General features: G+C 47.8%; 1 protein-coding gene across 1 annotated transcript in view; it reads right to left on the minus strand.

Moving 5' to 3' along the window:
• Positions 1 to 21,991, minus strand: part of LOC115140535 (low-density lipoprotein receptor-related protein 1-like) — a 44,539-nt gene that overhangs the window by 20,053 nt on the left and 2,495 nt on the right. The window contains exons 2-31 of the mRNA XM_065021815.1: positions 21,643 to 21,771; positions 21,145 to 21,264; positions 20,916 to 21,029; positions 20,448 to 20,594; positions 19,112 to 19,234; positions 18,887 to 19,003; positions 18,606 to 18,734; positions 18,297 to 18,419; positions 17,960 to 18,100; positions 17,536 to 17,723; positions 17,221 to 17,404; positions 14,159 to 14,244; positions 13,917 to 14,036; positions 13,621 to 13,808; positions 13,163 to 13,368; positions 12,774 to 12,968; positions 10,908 to 11,056; positions 10,592 to 10,685; positions 10,258 to 10,494; positions 5,804 to 5,926; positions 5,168 to 5,293; positions 4,870 to 4,986; positions 3,520 to 3,626; positions 3,038 to 3,170; positions 2,510 to 2,632; positions 2,269 to 2,391; positions 2,023 to 2,163; positions 1,760 to 1,897; positions 1,524 to 1,643; positions 117 to 382 (exon numbers count right to left, since the gene is read on the minus strand). Of these exons, the coding sequence (XP_064877887.1) occupies positions 117 to 382; positions 1,524 to 1,643; positions 1,760 to 1,897; positions 2,023 to 2,163; positions 2,269 to 2,391; positions 2,510 to 2,632; positions 3,038 to 3,170; positions 3,520 to 3,626; positions 4,870 to 4,986; positions 5,168 to 5,293; positions 5,804 to 5,926; positions 10,258 to 10,494; positions 10,592 to 10,685; positions 10,908 to 11,056; positions 12,774 to 12,968; positions 13,163 to 13,368; positions 13,621 to 13,808; positions 13,917 to 14,036; positions 14,159 to 14,244; positions 17,221 to 17,404; positions 17,536 to 17,723; positions 17,960 to 18,100; positions 18,297 to 18,419; positions 18,606 to 18,734; positions 18,887 to 19,003; positions 19,112 to 19,234; positions 20,448 to 20,594; positions 20,916 to 21,029; positions 21,145 to 21,264; positions 21,643 to 21,771 (4,307 nt within the window). The remainder of the gene's footprint in view (positions 1 to 116; positions 383 to 1,523; positions 1,644 to 1,759; positions 1,898 to 2,022; positions 2,164 to 2,268; positions 2,392 to 2,509; positions 2,633 to 3,037; positions 3,171 to 3,519; positions 3,627 to 4,869; positions 4,987 to 5,167; positions 5,294 to 5,803; positions 5,927 to 10,257; positions 10,495 to 10,591; positions 10,686 to 10,907; positions 11,057 to 12,773; positions 12,969 to 13,162; positions 13,369 to 13,620; positions 13,809 to 13,916; positions 14,037 to 14,158; positions 14,245 to 17,220; positions 17,405 to 17,535; positions 17,724 to 17,959; positions 18,101 to 18,296; positions 18,420 to 18,605; positions 18,735 to 18,886; positions 19,004 to 19,111; positions 19,235 to 20,447; positions 20,595 to 20,915; positions 21,030 to 21,144; positions 21,265 to 21,642; positions 21,772 to 21,991) is intronic.

Here is a 21,991-nt window from a genome sequence, read left to right on the forward strand (position 1 = left end):
CAAGCATTCAGACAGACACAGGGATACAGATGCACAAACACTTACTTTTAAAAACCCAGCTCGGCTACAACTGATATCTGAGCTACGCACACACACACACACACACACACACACACCTCCAGGTTGGTAACTCTGGAGTCACTCTGGCGGCGGTTGCGGTTGCTGTTAGGTGAGGAGGATGAGGATGGCAGCTCGTAGGAGGAGATTCTGCCCGTGTGCCAGTTGGTCCAGTAGAAGCGGTTGGTCTTGACATGCAGGTCCATGGCGTCAATGCGCACGTTGGCATCGCCCTGGAAAGCCTGCTCGTAGCGCCAGTTGGGTATGCCAGGGTCCAGACTGCGGATCTCATTGTCGTCGGCGATGTAGAGCACTTGTCTCAGGTCTGGGAGGACACAGGAAGTGAGATCACAGCCTGAGCTAGGACATCACCTCTGACTTATGGTTAAGACACACTGTTAGGTTCGAAACAGACTAAAAACTCAAAATGGGACGACTAGAAAAAGCTCAAACCAAGTTTATTCACCACCTCGGTCAAACAGCCGTTGTAGTGGGCCCCTCTATCCCAGAGGTTTCCTCTCACCTCGAGCCCAGTTCCGCAGCTGGCCTGCCTTAAAGACTAACTAAACCGTTGCCCTTTGCCTCCCTCCTCAGGAACAGGATATGAACTTTCTGCACTTCCCTTTGTCTCACTCAGTACCTTTACATACACACATTTACTGTCAACCCTTCATTGACCCAACATATACATTCCTTAAACATCAATACGTTCTAGTCTGGTAACATGAATAAGTATATTTTAAGCTAGAATCCAACAATACAATTTTCTTGCGTCGTTAAAAGCTACTTCGCACACACACACACACACACACACACACTTTAGACTATATAACCACACATCCTGTGGCTATCTGCAAAATTGTAATTATTCGCCTACCTCCTCATGCCTTTTGCACACAATGTATATAGACTCCCCTTTTTTTCCCTTTTTCCCCCTACTGTGTTATTGACTTGTTAATTGTTTACTCCATGTGTAACTCTGTGTTGTCTGTTCACACTGCTATGCTTTATCTTGGCCAGGTCGCAGTTGCAAATGAGAACCTGTTCTCAACTAGCCTACCTGGTTAAATAAAGGTGTTCTCAACTAGCCTACCTGGTTAAATAAAGGTGTTCTCAACTAGCCTACCTGGTTAAATAAAGGTGTTCTCAACTAGCCTACCTGGTTAAATAAAGGTGTTCTCAACTAGCCTACCTGGTTAAATAAAGGTGTTCTCAACTAGCCTACCTGGTTAAATAAAGGTGTTCTCAACTAGCCTACCTGGTTAAATAAAGGTGTTCTCAACTAGCCTACCTGGTTAAATAAAGGTGTTCTCAACTAGCCTACCTGGTTAAATAAAGGTGAAATAAAATTAAAAAGAAAAAAATCCTGACACAGGCTTCAAGCAGACAAATTCAGACAGGTTTCTAAAGACAGAGAAGCAGTGAGTAACTGATTCACTGGTATTACTGATCCGAGCAGTACTCACTGTCAGCCTTGCAGCTGTCGTTGATCCTGGTGAAGTACTTGTGGCAGCTGCACTTGTGGGAGCCTTTGGTGTTGTTGCAGGTGTGGGAACACACTCCAAACTGCTTACACTCATTCTTATCTGAGAAAAAACACCCAGCATAATAATTCAGGTTACAGATCACTAGACTACACCAGACGTTTAGTCATAACAGTAACAGAGTGTATTTGGACCAGTGCTGTGGTGCTACAATGTACCTTCACATCTGTTGTTGCCTGTGGTCTGGAAGCCAAGTTTGCAGGCGCAGAAGGCCTCAGAGCCGTTCACCACACAATGGGCCTCATCACCATCGCCACACACTGTCCTGTTACTGCGGCAGTCATTCAGGGCAGAGTCTGAATAGGACGAGACAGGATAAAGAGTTAAACTTACAGACAATTTCATGTACACACAGAGACAGAGAGACAGACAGGACCGACACCACACGCACACTTCTCTTGCATGCTGAGATGACACACACCTTTCTTGTTGCAGCCGATTTCGTCAGAGCCGTAGTCCTCACAGTTGTTGAAGTAGTCACAGCGCAGGTTGGAGCTGATGCAGCGGCCGTTGGAGCACTGGAACTCCTCCTTCTGACAGACTGGCGTGGTAGGAGGAGTCTCTGGAGGTACAGGGGACATTGTTAAGTCCATAACCATCCAGTCAACTCCGTAACTCTATTGTAAAAGTCAACTCCATAACTCTCTACCACTAGAAACAAACTCACGGCAGTTGATCTCATCACTGTTGTCCCCGCAGTTGTCAACACTGTCACAGCGCCTGGCTAATGGCAGGCAGACACGGTCGTTGTGGCAGCGGAACTGCCTTGTGGGAGGGCACTGGAATTTCGCTGAGGGATAGAAAGCGAGTTAGAGGCGGAGAGCAGAGATGACAGGTGTTAGGTAGGAGTTGAAAGATCCTCAGGGACCGTGTTCTGTTATTGATGTCAGGGGTAATGGTGGGCTCACTGCAATCATCTGGGTTCTCATCAGAGTTGTCTCCACAGTCGTCTTCTCCGTCACACTTCCAGGCCAGGGGTTTACACAGAGTGTTGTTACACTGGAATCCATCCAGGGGGCAGTGTCTACCCACTGAGACAGAGAAGAGAAAGTTACTTTTCTCTATGAAATACATACCCACATCTTGTACTTAATGAACATCATAAGTACAGTACAATAATGTTTGTGTATAATGAATGAATGTTGTATTTTCATGTAAAATCTCCAGTTAGCAACCCATCCCTTATAGGATTAACTGACACAAACAAACATTACAATTTTGTATTTTTTTTATTTTACTAGGCAGGTCAGTTAATAAGAACACATTATTTTTTTCAATGACGGCCTAGGAACTGTGGGTTAACTGCCTTGTTCAGGGGCAGAACAACATATTTGTACCATGTCAGCTCGGGGATTTGAACTGCCACCCCGGACTGTATGGATGGACAATAATTCAGTGATAATTCTCCAGTGTAAGTGTTTGTGTGTGAAACTCACCTCCGATGTCACACTTCTCCTCGTCACTGCCGTCCATACAGTCAGGGTCTGCGTCACAGCGCCAGCGGATGGGGATACAGTGGCTGTTCTTACACTGGAACTGATCCCTGTCACACTTCACATCACAGCCGTTCTGCAACAGGACACAGGACATTATTATTATTATCATCATATCACTCTCATTCAGAAGGGTTAGGTTAAATGCAGAGGACTAATTTTGGTTGAATGCAGTCAGTTGTGCAACTGACTAGGTTTGCCCCTTTACTCTAATAACAATGCCATTCATGTGTAAAGGAACAAACCTCTATAGTCCATTAATGTATTCATTGTGACAATGAGCTAGGACTTGTAGGATGGCAGTGATTATTCACATGACTAAGCTTTAACAAGAGGGCATGGAGCAGTGAGGGACTTTTCTCTTTCCATTCATTTGATGTGTGTAAATTTTCCACTATTTTCAATAATGGTTTGTGTCACTGTACCTCGTCTGATCCATCAGCACAGTCATGGTCTCCATCACACGTCCACCTCCCGGCGATGCAGCGACCGTTTGTACAGGAAAACTCACTCTCTGAACACTGCCTCGGCACTGGAGGGAGAGAGGAGATGTGAGGAGAGGGGGAGGAGGGGAGATGAAGGGTTGTGGGAAAGAATAAGAACTTCCAGACACATCACAGAAAGTCATGAGGGTAAATGGCTGTAACGATGGGGGAAAAGACTGGTAAAGGGACAAATGAAGGATTGGGGATGGGAGTACAATGGGTCACATGGTACATCAGGGGTCTAGAAGGCTAGTAGGGTTGAGGAATGGGGATGGGAGTACAATGGGTCACATGGTACATCAGGGGTCTAGAAGGCTAGTAGGATTGAGGAATGGGGATGGGAGTACAATGGGTCACATGGTACAGCAGGGGTCTAGAAGGCTAGTAGGATTGAGGAATGGGGATGGGAGTACAATGGGTCACATGGTACATCAGGGGTCTAGAAGGCTAGTAGGGTTGAGGAATGGGGATAGGAGTACAATGGGTCACATGGTACAGCAGGGGTCTAGAAAGCTAGTAGGATTGAGGAATGGGGATGGGAGTACAATGGGTCACATGGTACATCAGGGGTCTAGAAGGCTAGTAGGATTGAGGAATGGGGATGGGAGTACAATGGGTCACATGGTACAGCAGGGGTCTAGAAGGCTAGTAGGGTTGAGGAATGGGGATGGGAGTACAATGGGTCACATGGTACAGCAGGGGTCTAGAAGGCTAGTAGGATTGGACAGGATCTTGGAATCTGGTATGAGATAGGTATTAAGATATGAGGCAGGGAGGATAGTTACTTTTTAAATGTTTTGTATATCTATTTTTCCTGATGGGTATAGGAGGGATAGTTACTGTAGGAAGACGTTTGGGTAGATTGGGGGGAGGTCAGAGGTAGGTTGGGGGTTTTGGGGTGTTCGTGCTGATAGTGAAGAGACCTACTGCTAACCCACGTCAACAGGCCAGTGTGAAATGCAGAATAAACATGAGATGAGGTGTGCAAATGGTCACAAAGTAAATCAAAGCAAAGCTAATCTTGACCGTGCAGTGCAGTTGAGAGAACACACAAACAACAATCAACTGTTTATCCTTTACAAACTATTAAATAATCTGTTAATGGGAACCTATGTGGCTGAAACCATTCAGTGAAAGAAAGTCTGTCCAGATGAAGGCAGATGTACTATACACCTATTCTGTAGCTCTTATCTACCCATAATGATAAGGGACATGAGGCAGGAACACTAGCGATAGTCCTGGCCTCAAATACATGAAGGGGAGCCTAAAGGCAGGATAGAGGGGACCTACCACATTTGTCCTCATCAGAGTGGTCTCCACAGTCGTTGTCATAGTCACACTGCCAGCGACCAGGGACACAACGGTTGTTCTTACAGCGGAACTGGTACGGCTCACACGTCCTCTCTTCTGAGGACACAACAAATATCGTCAGAGTAGGAAGGAATTATATCAGATATTGTAATAATAGACAATTATGTAAAACACAGAACACAAAAGATGCTTGGGAATCTCTCCATTCCTTTCGGTCCACCCCCCCATCCCTCCTGCGTCTTAATGTCTCTACCCCATCCCTCTCTCCATCACTCACCACACTCCTCCTTGGGTTCGTCTGATCCGTCTCCACAGTCATCCTCTCCGTCACACTTCCATCGGGCCGGGATGCAGCGACCAGAGTCCTTACAGCGGAACTCATCCACGCCACACGTCATCTGGGCTGGGGAGGGAGGGGGAGCGAGAGATATCGGGGGGGTGTTAGATATCATAGAATAAAAGCAGGGAGGTAGAAAGAGGGACAGTGGTCAAAAACTGTAGAGAAGATGTTGCAAATTTACAACAAATTTCCTGCAATTGTACACATTTTTCCATAGTGTGGAGAGAACTGATTGTATCTTTTAATAAGATATCTGATTCAACCGTAAACTACAAGTGTAGATAGCTTGCTAGACTAATTTACTACTAAAAAAGATATATATAGCTGGCAAGGGCTGATTGAGTGACTGATATAAGAGAAAAACTGCACAACCAAATTTCTAAATTGCACCTAGTGTATTATACTATTCTAACTCTCAACAGTAAGTCCATCCGGACCTTTGCCACATTTGCATGACCGGACCTTCTTAAATAATACTCAAATTCACCTGGTATAAAAACAAATAAGGAAGAGGAATCAAGGAGAAGGGAGAAAGAGAGCGATGTTAGATGTCACAGTAGACTGCGTCCTTACTGCAGTTGGCAGGCTCATCAGATCCATCCACACAGTCATTGTCCCTGTCACACACCCAGACACGAGGGATACAGCGCTTGGTGATGGCACACTGGAACTGGTTAGGAGCACACGTCACATCCGCTATGGGGGACAGAAGAGAAGAGACAGTCACTTACCAATATCCGTACATGATGCATGGCTTTTTCTCCTAGTCTCCATGTCTTTGTAAACATAGATTTTAAATAATTATACATTTAATTTCAATGTGCGTAGAACATATAGTTTGAAACGAACACGAAACCCTGATGTAAAAAGACTAGAAGTTGGTGCAGTACACTACAGCTTGGATGTCCTCCTTATTCAGGGTTAAAGCAAAACAAACCCCATGACTGAACCTGAAGTGGATCTCAGATGGATTGTCTGGGGCCAAGTTAACCTCCCCTTTCATGTAAGAAAGTCATCATGCTTTTAGGGAAAGAGGGAATTCATCATGCTTTTAGGGAAAGAGGGAATTCATCATGCTTTTAGGGAAAGAGGGAATTCATCATGCTTTTAGGGAAAGAGGGAATTCATCATGCTTTTAGGGAAAGAGGGAATTCATCATGCTTTTAGGGAAAGAGGGAATTCATCATGCTTTTAGGGATATCATTTTGTACATGTATTAAATTGCGAGTTTGACCAATTCCAATCCCTTGCTCAGGGTCCTCCCCATGATACGTTTTATGAAGAAGGACTGAGAAGCTCAGTTAAAGTACACTACATGACCAAACATATGTTGACACCTGCTCGTCAAACATCTCATTCCAAAATCATGGGCTTAATATGGAGTTGGACCCCCCTTTGCTGCTATAACAGCCTTCACTCTTCTGGGAAGTCTTTCCACTAGATGTTGGAACATTGCTGCGGGGACTTGCTTCCATTCAACCACAACAGCATTAGTGAGAGCAAGAGCAATCCCATTCTGTGAGCTTGTGTGGCCTACAACTTTGTGGCTGAGCCATTGTTGCTCCTAGACATTTCCACTTTACAATAACAGCACTTACATTTGACTGAGGCAGTTCTAGCAGGGCAAAAATGTTACAAACTGACTTGTTCGAAAGGTTGCATCCTATGACGGTGCCACGTTGACAGTCACTGAGCTCTTCAGTAAGGTCGTTCTACTGCCAATATTTGTCTATCAAGATTGCATGGCTATGTGCTCGATTTATACCCATGTCAGCATACATACATAAAAAATATATATGGGGGGGATAATTACATTTACATTTAAGTCATTTAGCAGACGCTCTTATCCAGAGCGACTTACAAATTGGTGCGTTCACCTTAAGACATCCAGTGGAACAGCCACTTTACAATAGTGCATCTAAATCTTTTAAGGGGGGTGAGAAGGATTACTTTATCCTATCCTAGGTATTCCTGAAAGAGGTGGGGTTTCAGGTGTCTCCGGAAGGTGGTGATTGACTCCGCTGTCCTGGCGTCGTGAGGGAGTTTGTTCCACCATTGGGGGGCCAGAGCAGCGAACAGTTTTGACTGGGCTGCGCGGGAACTGTACTTCCTCAGTGGTAGGGAGGCGAGCAGGCCAGAGGTGGATGAACGCAGTGCCCTTGTTTGGGTGTAGGGCCTGATCAGAGCCTGGAGGTGCCGTTCCCCTCACAGCTCCATAGGCAAGCACCATGGTCTTGTAGCGGATGCGAGCTTCAACTGGAAGCCAGTGGAGAGAGCGGAGGAGCGGGGTGACGTGAGAGAACTTGGGAAGGTTGAACACCAGACGGGCTGCGGCGTTCTGGATGAGTTGTAGGGGTTTAATGGCACAGGCAGGGAGCCCAGCCAACAGCGAGTTGCAGTAATCCAGACGGGAGATGACAAGTGCCTGGATTAGGACCTGCGCTGCTTCCTGTGTGAGGCAGGGTCGTACTCTGCGGATGTTGTAGAGCATGAACCTACAAGAACGGGCCACCGCCTTGATGTTAGTTGAGAACGACAGGGTGTTGTCCAGGATCACGCCAAGGTTCTTAGCGCTCTGGGAGGAGGACACAATGGAGTTGTCAACCGTGATGGCGAGATCATGGAATGGGCAGTCCTTCCCGGGAGGAAGAGCAGCTCCGTCTTGCCGAGGTTCAGCTTGAGGTGGTGATCCGTCATCCACACTGATATGTCTGCCAGACATGCAGAGATGCGATTCGCCACCTGGTCATCAGAAGGGGGAAAGGAGAAGATTAATTGTGTGTCGTCTGCATAGCAATGATAGGAGAGACCATGTGAGGTTATGACAGAGCCAAGTGACTTGGTGTATAGCGAGAATAGGAGAGGGCCTAGAACAGAGCCCTGGGGGACGCCAGTGGTGAGAGCGCGTGCTGAGGAGACAGATTCTCGCCACGCCACCTGGTAGGAGCGACCTGTCAGGTAGGACGCAATCCAAGCGTGGGCCGCGCCGGAGATGCCCAACTCGGAGAGGGTGGAGAGGAGGATCTGATGGTTCACAGTATCGAAGGCAGCCGATAGGTCTAGAAGGATGAGAGCAGAGGAGAGAGAGTTAGCTTTAGCAGTGCGGAGGGCCTCCGTGATACAGAGAAGAACAGTCTCAGTTGAATGACTAGTCTTGAAACCTGACTGATTTGGATCAAGAAGGTCATTCTGAGAGAGATAGCGGGAGAGCTGGCCAAGGACGGCACGTTCGAGAGTTTTGGAGAGAAAAGAAAGAAGGGATACTGGTCTGTAGTTGTTGACATCGGAGGGATCGAGTGTAGGTTTTTTCAGAAGGGGTGCAACTCTCGCTCTCTTGAAGACAGAAGGGACGTAGCCAGCGGTCAGGGATGAGTCTATGAGCGAGGTGAGGTAAGGGAGAAGGTCTCCGGAAATGGTCTGGAGAAGAGAGGAGGGAATAGGGTCAAGCGGGCAGGTTGTTGGGCGGCCGGCCGTCACAAGACGCGAGATTTCATCTGGAGAGAGAGGGGAGAAAGAGGTCAGAGCACAGGGTAGGGCAGTGTGAGCAGAACCAGCGGTGTCGTTTGACTTAGCAAACGAGGATCGGATGTCGTCGACCTTCTTTTCAAAATGGTTGACGAAGTCATCTGCAGAGAGGGAGGAGGGGGGAGGGGGAGGAGGATTCAGGAGGGAGGAGAAGGTGGCAAAGAGCTTCCTAGGGTTAGAGGCAGATGCTTGGAATTTAGAGTGGTAGAAAGTGGCTTTAGCAGCAGAGACAGAAGAGGAAAATGTAGAGAGGAGGGAGTGAAAGGATGCCAGGTCCGCAGGAGGCGAGTTTTCCTCCATTTCCGCTCGGCTGCCCGGAGCCCTGTTCTGTGAGCTCGCAATGAGTCGTCGAGCCACGGAGCAGGAGGGGAGGACCGAGCCGGCCTGGAGGATAGGGGACATAGAGAATCAAGGGATGCAGAAAGGGAGGAGAGGAGGGTTGAGGAGGCAGAATCAGGAGATAGGTTGGAGAAGGTTTGAGCAGAGGGAAGAGATGATAGGATGGAAGAGGAGAGAGTAGCGGGGAGAGAGAGCGAAGATTGGGACGGCGCGATACCATCCGAGTAGGGGCAGTGTGGGAAGTGTTGGATGAGAGCAAGAGGGAAAAGGATACAAGGTAGTGGTCGGAGACTTGGAGGAGTTGCAGTGAGGTTAGTGGAAGAACAGCATCTAGTAAAGATGAGGTCGAGCGTATTGCCTGCCTTGTGAGTAGAGGGGGAAGGTGAGAGGGTGAGGTCAAAAGAGGAGAGGAGTGGAAAGAAGGAGGCAGAGAGGAATGAGTCAAAGGTAGACGTGGGGAGGTTAAAGTCGCCCAGAACTGTGAGAGGTGAGCCGTCCTCAGGAAAGGAGCTTATCAAGGCATCAAGCTCATTGATGAACTCTCCGAGGAACCTGGAGGGCGATAAATGATAAGGATGTTAAGCTTGAAAGGGCTGGTAACTGTGACAGCATGGAATTCAAAGGAGGCGATAGACAGATGGGTAAGGGGAGAAAGAGAGAATGACCACTTGGGAGAGATGAGGATCCCGGTGCCACCACCCCGCTGACCAGAAGCTCTCGGGGTGTGCGAGAACACGTGGGCGGACGAAGAGAGAGCAGTAGGAGTAGCAGTGTTATCTGTGGTGATCCAATGTTTCCGTCAGTGCCAAGAAGTCGAGGGACTGGAGGGAGGCATAGGCTGAGATGAACTCTGCCTTGTTGGCCGCAGATCGGCAGTTCCAGAGGCTACCGGAGACCTGGAACTCCACGTGGGTCGTGCGCGCTGGGACCACCAGATTAGAGTGGCCGCGGCCACGCGGTGTGGAGCGTTTGTATGGTCTGTGCAATTACATTGATGGAAGCTACAATGCGCAATATTAAAACTGATCTACCCCCTAAACATGAGAACACAACCTCTCCAGAATCCATATGACGGAAATCCGTTGCAGTGAAGGAGAACTTTAACACCTGTACATATTCCCTCTTCATACTAGTCAATACTATAGTCAAGGCAGTCTACTCACGACACTCTTTCTCGTCCTCTCCCTCTCCACAGTTGTCCTGGCCGTTACAGCGGAAGATCCCAGGGATACAGCGGCTGGGGTGGCTACACTTAAACTGACTGAGCAGACACACGTGGATGTCACAGTTGGCCTCGTCAGAGTTGTCCTGGCAGTCGTTGTCTCCGTCACAGATGTAGGCTGGGTTGGTACAGATGCCTGTACCACACTGGAACTGGCCGGGCCTACACTTGAACTCAGCTACAGGGGATACCAATACAACATCAGTCAACCAGGATTTTAGTACAGTGCAGCTATGATAGTTAGTGTTCATGGACTAGGACTGTCTGTCACTCACGGCATTCCGCAGGCTCGTCTGACCGGTCCCCACAATCATCCTCTGTGTCACACTTCCACCAGAACGGAATGCACTTGTCGTTCTTACACACAAACTGCAGAGAAAGAGAGAAGAAGAGACGGATAGAGAATGGGAAAAGCAAGAGGGACCGAGGAAGAAAGACGGTGGAGGAAGAGAGAAGAAGAGACGGATAGAGAATGGGAAAAGCAAGAGGGACCGAGGAAGAAAGAGATGGTGGAGGAAGAGAGGAAAGATTCATTCTGAGCACAACACACAACATCATAAAACAGCTAAGAGACAAGTTGGTTAAACTCACCTGGCTGGCGGTGCAGTTGGACATACACTGCCTCCCATCACTAGCCAGGTAGAAGTTAGTGGGACAGGCACACTTGTACCCCCCACCAGGCGACAGCAGGCACAGGTTACTGCATCCTCCGTTGTTTGTCTGACACAGGTGGTTGGCCACTATGGGTTAACCAAACACACACACACACACACACACACACACAATAGGCCCAGGTCAGGGGAGTGCAAGCACACGTCGATACATGACGAGGTGTTCAGGTGGCGGTAACAGTAGACTTACTCATACCCTCTGGCTGGCGGTAACAGTACACTTACTCATACCCTCTGGCTGGCGGTAACAGTACACTTACTCATACCCTCTGGCTGGCGGTAACAGTACACTTACTCATACCCTCTGGCTGGTGGCAACTTACTCATACCCTCTGGCTGGTGGTAACTTACTCATACCCTCTGGCTGGTGGTAACTTACTCATACCCCCTGGCTGGCGGTAACTTACTCATACCCCCTGGCTGGCGGTAACTTACTCATACCCTCTGGCTGGCGGTAACAGTAGACTTACTCATACCCTCTGGCTGGCGGTAAGAGAAGACTTACTCATACCCTCTGGCTGGCGGTAACAGTACACTTACTCATACCCTCTGGCTGGCGGTAACTTACTCATACCCTCTGGCTGGTGGTAACTTACTCATACCCTCTGGCTGGTGGTAACTTACTCATACCCTCTGGCTGGTGGTAACTTACTCATACCCTCTGGCTGGCGGTAACTTACTCATACCCTCTGGCTGGCGGTAACTTACTCATACCCCCTGGCTGGCGGTAACTTACTCATACCCCCTGGCTGGCGGTAACAGTAGACTTACTCATACCCTCTGGCTGGCGGTAACTTACTCATACCCTCTGGCTGGCGGTAACTTACTCATACCCTCTGGCTGGTGGTAACTTACTCATACCCTCTGGCTGGTGGTAACTTACTCATACCCTCTGGCTGGTGGTAACTTACTCATACCCTCTGGCTGGTGGTAACTTACTCATACCCTCTGGCTGGTGGTAACTTACTCATACCCCCTGGCTGGTGGTAACTTACTCATACCCCCTGGCTGGCGGTAACTTACTCATACCCTCTGGCTGGCGGTAACAGTAGACTTACTCATACCCTCTGGCTGGCGGTAACAGTAGACTTACTCATACCCTCTGGTTGGCGGTAACTTACTCATACCCTCTGGCTGGTGGTAACAGTAGACTTACTCATACCCTCTGGCTGGTGGTAACTTACTCATACCCTCTGGCTGGTGGTAACTTACTCATACCCTCTGGCTGGCGGTAACTTACTCATACCCTCTGGCTGGCGGTAACTTACTCATACCCCCTGGCTGGCGGTAACTTACTCATACCCCCTGGCTGGCGGTAACAGTAGACTTACTCATACCCTCTGGCTGGCGGTAACAGTAGACTTACTCATACCCTCTGGCTGGCGGTAACTTACTCATACCCTCTGGCTGGCGGTAACTTACTCATACCCTCTGGCTGGTGGTAACTTACTCATACCCTCTGGCTGGTGGTAACTTACTCATACCCTCTGGCTGGTGGTAACTTACTCATACCCTCTGGCTGGTGGTAACTTACTCATACCCTCTGGCTGGTGGTAACTTACTCATACCCTCTGGCTGGTGGTAACTTACTCATACCCCCTGGCTGGCGGTAACTTACTCATACCCTCTGGCTGGCGGTAACAGTAGACTTACTCATACCCTCTGGTTGGCGGTAACTTACTCATACCCTCTGGCTGGTGGTAACAGTAGACTTACTCATACCCTCTGGCTGGTGGTAACAGTAGACTTACTCATACCCTCTGGCTGGCGGTAACAGTAGACTTACTCATACCCTCTGGCTGGCGGTAAGGGTGGTAGATGTGGACGTCCATGGGCCGGTGGAGCGTGCTGATCAGCATGGTCTTGTTGGTGCCCTGGGTCTTGTGACACCTGTTGATGGACTTGGTCTCCCAGTCGGTCCAGTAGATGTACTCCTCAAACAGAGTCATGGCAAAGATGTGGGGGATGTCCTGGCGCAGCACTGCAGGGTGGGGAAACACACAGAGAAACAGACACGTCAGAAACAAGCAGCAAGTCTGCCAACAGTGATGTATTTACTGATGAGAATGTGTGGTGTGTATAGTGTATGTGAGTTCTGTTTAATGTGTGTGTTGTAATATCAATATATGTATCAAAAGATGTGTATGATATTGTGTGTGAGACAGAGTGTGTTACCAGTGTGTCTGTTGGTTCCGTCCAGGCTGGCGAACTCGATGTAGTCCTCTCTGGCATCGGCCCAGTAGATGCGGTCGTTGATGAAGTCCAGAGTGAGGCCGTTGGGCCAGGTGATCCTGTCCTCTACAATCACAGTCCTGTTGGAGCCGTCCATCCCTATCCTCCCTATGTGGGGGTTGTCACCCCAGTCTGACCAGTACAGGTACCTGGTAGGGACACAGCTCAGTGTGAGGCTTCAGAACCACTCAGAACACCCATGCGAGTGGTCATAATATCACACTAAATGTTCAGCAAAGTGAGGATCAATGCCATTCTCTCTTGTACTAAAATAATCAACCCTATATACTCAACATTTGAAACGCTATAGTCAATATTTGAGCAGCACTCATCAATGAGAAAATATTAAAGGAATTTAACCAGTTCCCGCTTCTTATTTGTAGTTATGTTTATGTTCATACCCGTTTCGTACGTCGACCGCCACAGCGCGTGGTTCCCTCAGACCGGTGTTGACCAGGACCATCCGGTAGGCCCCAGTCAGCTTGGACACCTCAATGGTGTCCCGCCCCTTGTCACACCAGTACAGGTTCCCTCCCACCCAATCAACAGCTAGACCATCAGGGTTGCTGAGAGATGTGCGGTGAAGGACCTTCCAAAGAGCCAATCAGAAGTCCTGGTTAAGTTCCTTTCGACCAAATGTACCAATCAAATGTTGTATATTTCTAAGACGTCAAAAAGGTAATGGGCCCACACTGACCTGTACATCGCTGCCATTGATGTGCATGCGTCGTATCATGCTGCCCTGAGTGGTCACGTCGGTCCAGTAGATCATCTGTTGTCTGTAGTCAAAGTCCAGCGCCACGGCATTGTTCAGACCCTAATGCAGATGGGATACACACAATGGGAGAGAAGTGATCAATTTAGCGTGATGGTCAAAGGGTGCAATGGTTTATTTTAATCTGTTTGTAAGTCTAAGAGGTGTTGAGGCTTCAGTCTCACCTGTTTGAGCAGGGTGTAGTTGGAACCATCCAGGTTGAGTTTCCTCAAGTAGTAACGATTGGCAAAGATCAGGAAGGGCTCCTCTTCTGGACAAAATATATAGTTTTATGTAAATTAGGTCAACAAGCTCAAACTGAGTCCCTATTCACCCATGCATACAGCTTATTCATTAAGATGTGGTTGGTCCCGTGGGTAGAGCTCTATGGTGCAACCAACATACACCCCTTCAGATCTTAACCCTCCATACACCCCTTCAGATCTTAACCCTCCATACACCCCTTCAGAGCCCCCATACACCCCTTCAGAGCCCCCATACACCCCTTCAGAGCTTAACCCTCCATACACCCCTTCAGAGCTTAACCCTCCATATACCCCTTCAGAGCTTAACCCTCCATATACCCCTTCAGAGCTTAACCCTCCATACACCCCTTCAGAGCCCCCATACACCCCTTCAGACCCTCCATACACCCCTTCAGACCCTCCATACACCCCTTCAGAGCTTAACCTTCCATACACCCCTTCAGAGCTTAACCTTCCATACACCCCTTCAGAGCTTAACCTTCCATACACCCCTTCAGAGCTTAACCTTCCATACACCCCTTCAGAGCTTAACCCTCCATACAACCCTCCATACACCCCTTCAGAGCTTAACCCTCCATACACCCCTTCAGAGCTTAACCCTCCATACACCCCTTCAGAGCTTAACCCTCCATACACCCCTTCAGAGCTTAACCCTCCATACACCCCTTCAGAGCCCCCATACACCCCTTCAGAGCCCCCATACACCCCTTCAGAGCTTAACCCTCCATACACCCCTTCAGAGCTCAACCCTCCATACACCCCTTCAGAGCTCAACCCTCCATACACCCCTTCAGAGCTCAACCCTCCATACACCCCTTCAGAGCTCAACCCTCCATACACCCCTTCAGAGCCCCCATACACCCCTTCAGAGCTTAACCCTCCATACACCCCTTCAGAGCTTAACCCTCCATACACCCCTTCAGAGCTTAACCCTCCATACACCCCTTCAGAGCTTAACCCCCATACACCCCTTCAGAGCTTAACCCCCATACACCCCTTCAGAGCTTAACCCCCCATACACCCCTTCAGATCTTAACCCCCATACACCCCTTCAGATCTTAACCCCCATACACCCCTTCAGATCTTAACCCTCCATACACCGCTTCAGATCTTAACCCTCCATACACCGCTTCAGATCTTAACCCCCATACACCCCTTCAGATCTTAACCCCCATACACCCCTTCAGATCTTAACCCCCCATACACCCCTTCAGATCTTAACCCCCCATACACCCCTTCAGAGCTTAACCCCCCCATACAACCCATCAGAGCTCAACCCTCCATACACCCCTTCAGAGCTCAACCCTCCATACACCCCTTCAGAGCTCAACCCTCCATACACCCCTTCAGAGCTTAACCCCACATACAGTGGGGCAAAAAAGTATTTAGTCAGCCGACAATTGTGCAAGTTCTCCCACTTAAAAAGATGAGGCCTGTAATTTTCATCATAGGTACACTTCAACTATGACAGACAAAATTAGGGGGAAAAAAAATCCAGAAAATCACATTGTAGGATTTTAAATGAATTTATTTGCAAATTATGGTGGAAATTAAGTATTTGGTCAATGACAAAAGTTTCTCAATACTTATTATATACCCTTTATTGGCAATGACAGAGGTCAAATATTTTCTGTAAGTCTTCACACACTGTTGCTGGTATTTTGGCCCATTCCTCCATGCAGATCTCCTCTAGAGCAGCGGTGTTTTGGGGCTGTTGCTGGGCAATACAGACTTTCAACCCCCATTTTCTATAGGGTTGAGATCTGGAGACTGGCCACTCCAGGACCTTGAAATGCTTCTTACGAAGCCACTCCTTCGTTGCCCGGGCGGTGTGTTTGGGATCATCATTGTCATGCTGAAAGACCCAGCCACGTTTCATCTTCAATGCCCTTGCTGATGGAAGGAGGTTTTCACTCAAAATATCACGATACATGGCCCCATTCATTCTTTCCTTTACACGGATCAGTCGTCCTGGTCCCTTTGCAGAAAAACAGCCCCAAAGCATGATGTTTCCACCCCCATGCTTCACAGCAGGTATGGTGTTCGTTGGATGCAACTCAACATTCTTTGTCCTCCAAACACGACGAGTTGAGTTTTTCCCAAAAAGTTATATTTTAGTTTCATCTGACCATATGACATTCTCCGAATCTTCTTCTGGATCATCCAAATGCTCTCTAGCAAACTTCAGATGGGCCTGGACATGTACTGGCTTAAGCAGGGGGACACGTCTGGCACTTCAGGATTTGAGTCCCTGGCGGCGCAGTGTGTTACTGATGGTAGGCTTTGTTACTTTGGTCCCAGCTCTCTGCAGGTCATTCACTAGGTCCCCCCGTGTGGTTCTGGGATTTTTGCTCACCGTTCTTGTGATCATTTTGACCCCACGGGGTGAGATCTTGTGTGGAGCCCCAGATCGAGGGAGATTATCAGTGGTCATGTATGTCTTCCATTTCCTAATAATTGCTCCCACAGTTGATTTCTTCAAACCAAGCTGCTTACCTATTGCAGATTCAGTCTTCTCAGCCTGGTGCAGGTCTACAATTTTGTTTCTGGTGTCCTTTGACAGCTCTTTGGTCTAGGCCATAGTGGAGTTTGGAGTGTGACTGTTTGAGGTTGTGGACAGGTGTCTTTTATACTGATAACAAGTTCAAACAGGTGCCATTAATACAGGTAACGAGTAGAGGACAGAGGAGCCTCTTAAAGAAGAAGTTACAGGTCTCTGAGAGCCAGAAATCTTGCTTGTTTGTAAGTGACCAAATAATTTGCAAATAAATTCATTAAAAATCCTTCAATGTGATTTTCTGGATTTTTTCTCTCGTTTTGTCTGTCATAGTTGAAGTGTACCTATGATGAAAATTACAGGCCTCTCATCTTTTTAAGTGGGAGAACTTGCACAATTGGTGGCTGACTAAATACTTTTTTGCCCCACTGTGCACCCCTTCAGATCTTAACCCCACATACACCCCTCCCCCTCCAGGTCTTACCGGAGGTGGACTTGCAGATGGTGGGGTTGCTGGGGCTGAGCTGGAAGCCCTCCACACAGAGACAGTGGAAGGATCCGCGGGTGTTGATGCAGCGCTGGGTGCAGGGGTAGCTGGTCGTACACTCGTCTATGTCCACGCACGTCTTCCCATCATCCTTCAGACGGAAGCCCGGATGGCATCTGCACTGCACGACCACACAGGAGTGGAGAGGACAGGTAAGGCTGTGTGTACTAATTCACAGTTGTTAACCTTTCGGTCAAAAATTGTGACATAGTTAACAGTATAAATCGTAACAACAAATAGGTGCATCCTTACCTTGAAGCCGATCTTGAGGTCCTCACAGAGCTGAGAGCAGCCGCTGAGCTTGCTGTTCAGACACTCATTGATGAAGCAGTTGAGCTCGTCAGTGCCGTCACCGCAGTCATCATTACGGTCACACAGCAGCGTCTCGTTGACACAGTTCCCGTTACCACAGGTGTACGCCGTGTCATTACACTTCTTCTCTGTTTCAGGAGAGGGGTTGGAGGAGAGGTGGAAGGACGGTCGGTCAGAAGGAGAATGAATAGTGAGTGAATATCTAAGGAAGAGGGGACTTGGTCTACATCTGATTTAGCAATTTAGCAGAGATTTAGTAAATCCCTTAAAATCCCTTGCAAATAGTGGGTTGAGAAGGAGATATCTTAGCCCCTAGAGCAAATAGACAGTAAGCACCATCTGTGTGTGTGTGTGTCTTTCTAACCTGGGCCGTTGCAGCGGGGGTTTTTAGGGGCTTCGTCAGATTGGTCGTGACAGTCGAACTCTCCGTCACACTCCCAGGAGCTCTGGAGGAGGCAACGGCCGTTGGCACAACGGAACTCATTGGGCCCACACTTAGGGTACTCTGGAAGGACAAAGATTAGGATACTTCCTATGATAACAACAGTTAATTCACTCATAGGGTAACTAAGGAGAATGCAGAGGTTACTTAATACGATAAAAACAGAACATTCACTCTAAAATGTTAAAGACTAGAAATTATAATATATGAGACAGGTTACACTGGGACAACGAGAGTCAAGGGTCAAGAGTCAACTCACCACACTCCAGGAACTCGTCAGAGCTGTCACTGCAGTCATTGTCATGGTCACACACAAAGTGCTTGGGGATGCACTGTCTGTTTTGGCACATGAACTCATTCGCATCACAGGTGTTGTTGAACACTGACACACAGACATACAGAGGGACAGTCAGTCAGTCAATAAGGACCTGCATTATGAAAATAATCTGTATAACAAGTAATGATTTAATGATGATTTGCACAAGACTTCGCATAGAACATACTTCCATAGGTAAGCATCGATCAGGTATCAGTAATAATCCATTCCTCGGACTGATCCACCACTCACCACATCCAGCCTTGACACTCTCATCCACCCCGTCAGGACAGTCCTTGTCCCCGTCACACTTCCAGTGCTGGGGAACACACACATGAGAGCCAGGACACTGGAAGGCATGTGGACTACATGTCTTATTCTCTGTCAGGAAAGAGGCAAGTGGGGAGGAGGGGAGAAAGAATAGTTTTGAGTGCATTTGTTTTAGTCTAGTATTTCCACTCTGCCTTTTTCCACATAAGTGTCCTCCCTGTTTAATAGTGAGAGGTTGCGTGTGTGACGTGAATGACACTCACTGCACTTGCCGTGCTCGTCAGTCCCGTCACCACAGTCGTCAGCGCCGTCACATACCCAGCGGTTGGGGATACAGCGGTGGTTACCGCACTGAAACTGGCTGGCCGAGCAAAACTTATCTAAAGGAAAGAGCACGAGCAGAGGGCGGTGTGATGGAGAGAAAGACCGTCAGAAATGGCTGAATATTATCAGTGAATCCAGTAAAAAGGCAGCTGAGTTGAACTGACCACAGTGGGCCTCGTCAGCGCCGTTCTCACAGTCGTTCTCCTTGTCACAAGTCCAGCTCATAGGGATACAGCGACCACTGGGACACGCAAAGAATGGAGCAGAGCACTTCGTCTTCCTCCGGTCTGTTTGACAAACAGACAGTGGTTAATATAGTAATATTAAAGTAGATTGGCACTAAATAAAGAGATGTATGAAACGCACGGCAAGAGTAGCATGTTTGTAATAGATTGGCATGTTTGTCTTGTTTACTGAAAGTTATATTTTTCTAATTTCGCAGTAATATAATGTCTTCCTCTTTACTTTTCATACTTCTCTTGTATTTGAAAGAGTTTAATAGATGCAACACATGCTGTTTGTTAATGGCTGTGTTTTCTCTTTCAGGCTGATACAGAGAGACTCATCTATGCTTGTATTACAAGCAGGCTTGACTACTGTAATGCTCTCCTGTCTGGTCTACACAAGAAAGCCATTGGTCAACTGCAAAACATACAGAATGCTGCAGCACGGGTACTGACCAAGACCAGAGAGCACACATTACACCGGTTTAAAGGTCTCTGTACTGCAAAACATACAGAATGCTGCAGCACGGGTACTGACCAAGACCAGAGAGCACACATTACACCGGTTTAAAGGTCTCTGTACTGCAAAACATACAGAATGCTGCAGCACGGGTACTGACCAAGACCAGAGAGCACACATTACACCGGTTTCAAGGTCTCTGCATTGGCTGCCTGTGAGTTTTCATTCTAAGATTATTCTATTGGTATTTAAATCAATCCACGATTGTGCACCCCAATACATGTCAGACATGCTTTTAAGTTATGTATCCAGTAGATCCCTCAGGTCCTCTGGCACTGACCTTTTAACTATCTCAAAGCCTAAGACCAAGAGGCAGCCTTTAGTTATTATGCCCCCAGAATAGCCTCCCAGAGAGAACCTGAGGCTGGCCTAAACTGTAGACATATTTAAAACATCTTTTTAGCCCTGCTTTTCCTTAGTGTGCTTATTAGTCATTCAGTTTTTGTCATTGTTTTTTAAATACATTTTAAAAAATCTTATCTTTGTTGTGTAGTAAATATTTCAGCTTTTATTTTCATTGTTTTTTCATTCGTTTTTTCCTGTGAAGAACATTGTGTTGCATTCCATGTCTGAAATGTGCTGTATAAATAAAGCTGGATTTGATTTAGAAGAATGTTTGCGTTTTAATGTACACTCTTGTGTCCAGAAGGACAACACCCAGGAAACATTTTAGATCTTGCAGTTCATTGTGTGTGTGTTTAAGTGTCTATCTTTGTGTGGGTGTGTGTGTGCATGCGTCCACATGTGTATGCTCACCTGGGCAGTTCCTCTCGTCAGAGTAGTCTCCACAGTCGTTGGCTCCGTCACACACCCAGAAGGGGGCGTAACAGAGGCTGGTGAACTCACACTTCTGGAAGATCACACCCTTCACCCCCAGACGGAAGTAGCTGGAACAGTCAGTGGCTGCAGAACAGAGGGCAAAGGTTAAACAGTGAGTCTTGTAAAGTCAGTCTAAAAACAAATCTAGTTCACTAGCTTCAGCATCATATCTAACTAAGGTTACATTATACAGAGCAATCCTGACTGAGGTAGTCTATAGTTAAGTCTGGTTTAGAGTTACATTTGATGTTAGATTTAGTTGAGTCTAGTCTAAAGGTTAGACTGTGATCTTTCATGAGTTAAGAGTTCATGAGTCAAGAGTTAGGTCTGGGTTAGAGTTGAAACGATTCTTAGGTTTAGTTGAAACTAGGGTCTTAAGTTCGTCGGGCGTCCAAGGTGACTCACAGCAGTTCATCTCATCACTGGCATCCTCACAGTCCACCACCTGGTTACACTTGCTTGAGTTGGTGATGCAGCGTCCGTCTCTGCACTGAAACTGCTCTGCTGTGCACAGGGTGGCTGGAACACACACATGATACGCTGGTGAAATACTACACACAAACATTTTCCACAGAAAATCACCACAAACTAGCCCCCAGAGAGTACACTGCATGAGATAGCTAGCACTGCTTACTGTTGCAAAAGAGTTCGTCTGAGTTGTCCCCACAATCGTCCTGTCCGTTACACCAGGAGCTGTGTCCCACACACCGGCCGTTCACACACCGCCTGTAGCCCTTCTTACAAATACGGTTAGCTGGAGACGAGGGTCAGGAGAAAATACCATTAGAAACATTACATTATGCCTCCCGAGTGGCGCAGTGGTCTAAGGCACTGCATCGCAGTGTTGCCACATCACTATAGCCTGGGGTTTGATCCCAGGCTGTGTCATTGCCGGCCATGACCGGGAGTCCCATAAGGCGGCTGGGTTAAGCAGGTGGGTGTTAAGATGCACGGTTTGGCGGGTCATGTTTTGGAGGACGCACGACTCAACCTTCGCCTCTCCAGAGTCCATTGGAGAGTTGCAGCGATGAGACAAGATCGTAATCTCATAATTGGGGAGAAAAAGTGGGTAAAATTTACATTATGGCTTATAGAGGTACTGTAAAGCAATTTCCCTGTCTCTCTCACTCACCGCAGTAGGACTGTTTCTCGTCTGACTTGTCCTTGCAGTGGGCCATGCCGTCACAGGTCAGGGTGTAGTTCACACAGTCTCCGTTCCCACACTCAAACTCATCTACACTGCTGCATGTGGTGTTTTGGGCTGAGAGCGATGGAGGGAGAGAGAGCGACAGAGAAAGAGACACTTAACTGCACCATCATAAAACAACATGGATTTAGTGCTGAACGTTCCAAAGTAGGTTTGAAACATGACCCCCATTGGCTGTTCTTTCATCATTAATGACATGACAAAATGCTCTCATCCACTCTCCCCATGCACTACTGTAGTTCTCTCATTTCCTCATACCTTTCCCTATTCCCCG

The sequence above is a fragment of the Oncorhynchus nerka genome, linkage group LG2 (assembly GCF_034236695.1).
Source record: "Oncorhynchus nerka isolate Pitt River linkage group LG2, Oner_Uvic_2.0, whole genome shotgun sequence".
NCBI lineage: Eukaryota > Metazoa > Chordata > Actinopteri > Salmoniformes > Salmonidae > Oncorhynchus > Oncorhynchus nerka.